The sequence below is a fragment of the Orycteropus afer genome, unplaced genomic scaffold (genome assembly GCF_000298275.1).
Source record: "Orycteropus afer afer isolate SDZICR_OR568_19922 unplaced genomic scaffold, OryAfe1.0 scaffold00176, whole genome shotgun sequence".
NCBI lineage: Eukaryota > Metazoa > Chordata > Mammalia > Tubulidentata > Orycteropodidae > Orycteropus > Orycteropus afer.
This window is the reverse complement of record NW_006921763.1, coordinates 2,543,365-2,547,310: the sequence shown is the minus strand read 5'-3', so window position 1 is coordinate 2,547,310 and position 3,946 is coordinate 2,543,365. Positions and strand designations below refer to the sequence as shown.

General features: G+C 38.0%; 1 protein-coding gene across 1 annotated transcript in view; it reads right to left on the bottom strand.

Moving 5' to 3' along the window:
- The window catches only part of NSUN7 (NOP2/Sun RNA methyltransferase family member 7), a 123,193-nt gene that overhangs the window by 21,635 nt on the left and 97,612 nt on the right, over nucleotides 1-3,946 (bottom strand). Inside the window, exon 9 of the mRNA XM_007947173.2 lies at nucleotides 748-865. Within this exon, the coding sequence (XP_007945364.2) occupies nucleotides 748-865 (118 nt within the window). The remainder of the gene's footprint in view (nucleotides 1-747; nucleotides 866-3,946) is intronic.

Genomic DNA, 3,946 nt, shown 5'->3' with positions numbered 1-3,946 from the left:
CAAAATAGGTGAGACGAAGTCTGGCCATTCTTGCTTCCAAGGAGCATTCTGGCTGCACTTCCTCCAGGACAGATCTGTTAGTTCTTTTAGCAGTCCATGTTAGGGCAGTATTTTACCCAGAACCTAAACTATAGTTATTCAGGCTATTTCTACCTCAGCCCTGGTGGGTACCAAAGGCTAAAAGAGCCTAAAAAATGTATAAAATTTTCAGATAGTAAACATCCAAATTGCTCTTTACTTTCTAAGCATAGTTTTATACTTATTTTTTTTCTACTGAAGCATGTGCTTATCTAAAAACAGATATGAATTTGGATCCAATTTATCTAGAACCAACAAGTCAAAGCCAAAATGCCTTTAACTTTAACAACGATAACAAAAACAAAAGAATGTTTAAGGTACGAAAAAATATTTGTGCTGAGTTATTGAAGACTCTACTGAATCTACCTGCAAGTTGTAAGAAGGCAGGTTATTTGACTCAGAAGGAAGGTTGGGCAATCTACTTTCATAGTGATACTACCTCGGAAACCCAAGGAGGGGTCTCTATGAGTCGGATCCAACAATGGCAGTGAGTTTTTAGAGATTATTTGATATATTCAAATCTAAAAGAAAGTGGAATATCTGTATAAACCCAAGAAAACCAAACCCACTGCCATTGAGAATGTCTGTATACAGCTTAGAAAATCATAATTTCATTTTCAAAAATATTTCATTGCTTGAGTTGTTTAGAAGAATCCTTTCCTTTCTTACCTATAAGGTTGTACTTTAATCCCATGGTCTTGAAATTCCAGTGCTTTTTTAACAACTGCTTCATTTTCTTCTGGATAAACTGAGCATGTGCAATAAACAACTGCTTGAGCTTTAGTAACTATATGTAAAGAAAATATAATCACTATAATGACCCATCAACAACCCTATACAAATTTGCTATACTTCCATACATCTCTCTTGATACTAACATCACAAGCTTTTGACAAGAATGATTTCCATAGATGTTTGCATGGTTGCCCTTTTTTTTAAAAAAAAAAAGCATGAATTAGTGATGTAGTCTGTGGGCCAATAAATGAAGTAAATCAAACTGGATCACATGGAAATTAAAAACTCAATCAATATGATCAACTTAGTTACAAACAGGGGCAAATAAATATAATAGGAAATACAGTACATAAAAACACTGCTAGGATGTTGAAGAGGCCTTTTGTGGATTACCATGCATTCGAGGCTTTCAGCATTCCTTCACAAGCAGTATGAGATAAATAGTAAAATGTTACTGCCATTGAGTTGGGCTCTGACTCATGGCAACCCCTTGCACGACTGAACGAAGCACTGCCTAGTCCTGCACCAATCACAAAGCTGGTTTCAAAATGAGCCACTGTGATCCACAGAGTTTACATTGGCTGATTTTGAGAAGTGGATATTAGGCCTTTCTTCTTAGTCTTTCTTAGTCCAGAAGCTCTATTGAAACGTGTTTGGCATCATAGCAACACACAAGCCTCACTGCCATATGGGTGGTTACTGTGTATGAAGTGCATTGGCCAGAAAACTAACCCAGGTCCTGCAAGGGAGGTAAGAATTCTGCCACTGAACAAGCAATGAGCTCTAATTAGTTAAAAAGGCTCTAGAAATATACACTTAGATCTGAATCCAAATTCTGCCACCTGCTGTTGTATGAGCCTAGGAAAAATTAAAGTCAGATTTCCCCACCCTCCTGCCATCAAGTCTATTCCAACTCATTGTAGAACTCCCCCATAGGGTTTTCCAAGGTTGCAAATCTTTACAGAAAAACATTGTCTCATCTTTCTCTTGAAGAATAGCTGGCAGGTTTGAACCACTGACCTTTTTGGGTTAGCAGCCAAAGGTGCTTTAACCATAGCGCCAGCAGAGCTCCTTAAAGTCTAGATTATTCATCTGTAAAATGAGGCAATACCTGCAACTCAATCATTATTCATATATCAAATATCAACTATGTGCCACGCACTATCCTGTTGTTGTTGTTGTAGGCCGTCGGGTCAGACCTAACTCATAGCGACCCCTCCTTGGGTTTCTGAGGCAGTATCACTACGGAAGTAGGATTGCCCAATCTTCCTTCCGAGGAGTGGATGGTGGGTTTGAACCACCAGCCTTCTGGTTAGCAGTCAAGTGCCTTAGCCACTATGCTACCAGAGCTCCCACGCACTATTCTAGGCATACAGAATCCATCAGTAAATAAAATGGGCAAAAGCACTGTCCCTGTGAAACTTACTTTCTAGTAGAAGGACAAAGACAATAAGATTAAATATATAGCATTGTTCCACCACTCATCTGTCAGTTTGTCATACTGTGGTGGCCTATGTGTTGCTGTGAGGCTGGAGGCTATGTCATCAGTATTTCAAACACCAGCAAGGTCACCCACAGTGGACAGGATCCACAGGAACTTCCAGACTAAGACAAACGAGGAAGAAAGAAGGGGCCATCCACTTCTCAAATAACTGGCCAGTGCAAACCTTATGAATAGCTCTGAAAAACTGTCTGATATAGTGCCACAAGATGAACCCCTAAGGTTAGAAGGCATAAAATATGACTAGAGAAGAGCTAACTGCTCAAATGAGAGTCAGCCTTAATGATGTGGATGGTATAAAGCTTTCAGGACCTTCATTTGCTGAGGGGGCACAACTCAAAATGGGAAGAAACAGCTGCAAACATCCACTAATAATTGTTACATGGAATGTATGAAATCTGTATGTAGGAAAATGGGAAGTTATCAAAAATGAAATAGAACACATAAAGATTGATATCCTAGGCATCAGTGAGCTGAAATGGACCAGTACTGGTTATTTTGAATCACACAATCATATTGTCTACTATGCTTGGAATGACATATTGAAAAGGAATGGCATGGCATTCATCATTACAAAGAATGTTTCAAGATCTATCCTGAAGTGCAATGTTGTCAATGATAGGATAATATCCATATGCCTATAAGGAAGAACAGTTAATACTATTATTCAAATTTACAGACTAACTACTAAAGCTAAAGATGAAGAAATTGAAGATTTTTACCAACATCTGCAGTTTGAAATTGACCAAACATGCAATCAAGATGTGTTGATTATTACAGGTGATGGGAATGCGAAAGTTGAAAACAAAAAGAATCATCAGCAGTTGGAAAAGATGGCCTTGATGATAGAAATGATGCAAGAGATCACATGACAGAACTTTGTAAGACCACTGACTTATGCACTGCAAATACCTTTTTCAACAACAAAGAGAGCAGCTACACTTGTGGACTTCATCAGATGGAATACACAGGAATCAGATCGACTACATCTGTGGAAAGAGGCGAAGGAGAAACTCAGTATCTTCAGGCAACACAAGGCCAGGAGCTGACTGTAGAAGAGACAATCAATTGCTCATATGCCAGTTCAAGCTGAAGCTAAAGACAATTAAAACAAGTCCACGAGAGCCAAAATATAACCTTGATTATATCCCATCTGAATTTAGAGACCATCTGAAGAACAGATTTGACGCACTGAACATCAGTGACTGAAAACAAGATGAATTGTAGGATGGCATCAAGAACATAATATAAGAAGAAAGCAAAAGGTCATTAAAAAAAAGATACGAAAAGAAGAAAAGACCAAAGTGGGTATCAGAAAAGACTCTGAAACTTGCTCTTGAACGGAGTAGCTAAAACAAATGGAAGAACTGATAAGATAAAAGACCTGAAAGAAGATTTCAAAGAGCAGCTCTAAAAGACAAAATCAATTATTATAATGAAATGTGCAAAGACCTGGAGTTAGAAACTCAAAGGGAACAACATGTTTGGCATTTCTCAAGCTGAAAGAACTGAAGAAAAAAAATCAAGCCTCAAATTGCAATATTGAAGGATTCTATGGGTTAAATATTAAATGATGCAGTAAGCATCAAAGAAGATGGAATACACAGAGTCCCTGTACCAAAAAAAAAAAAA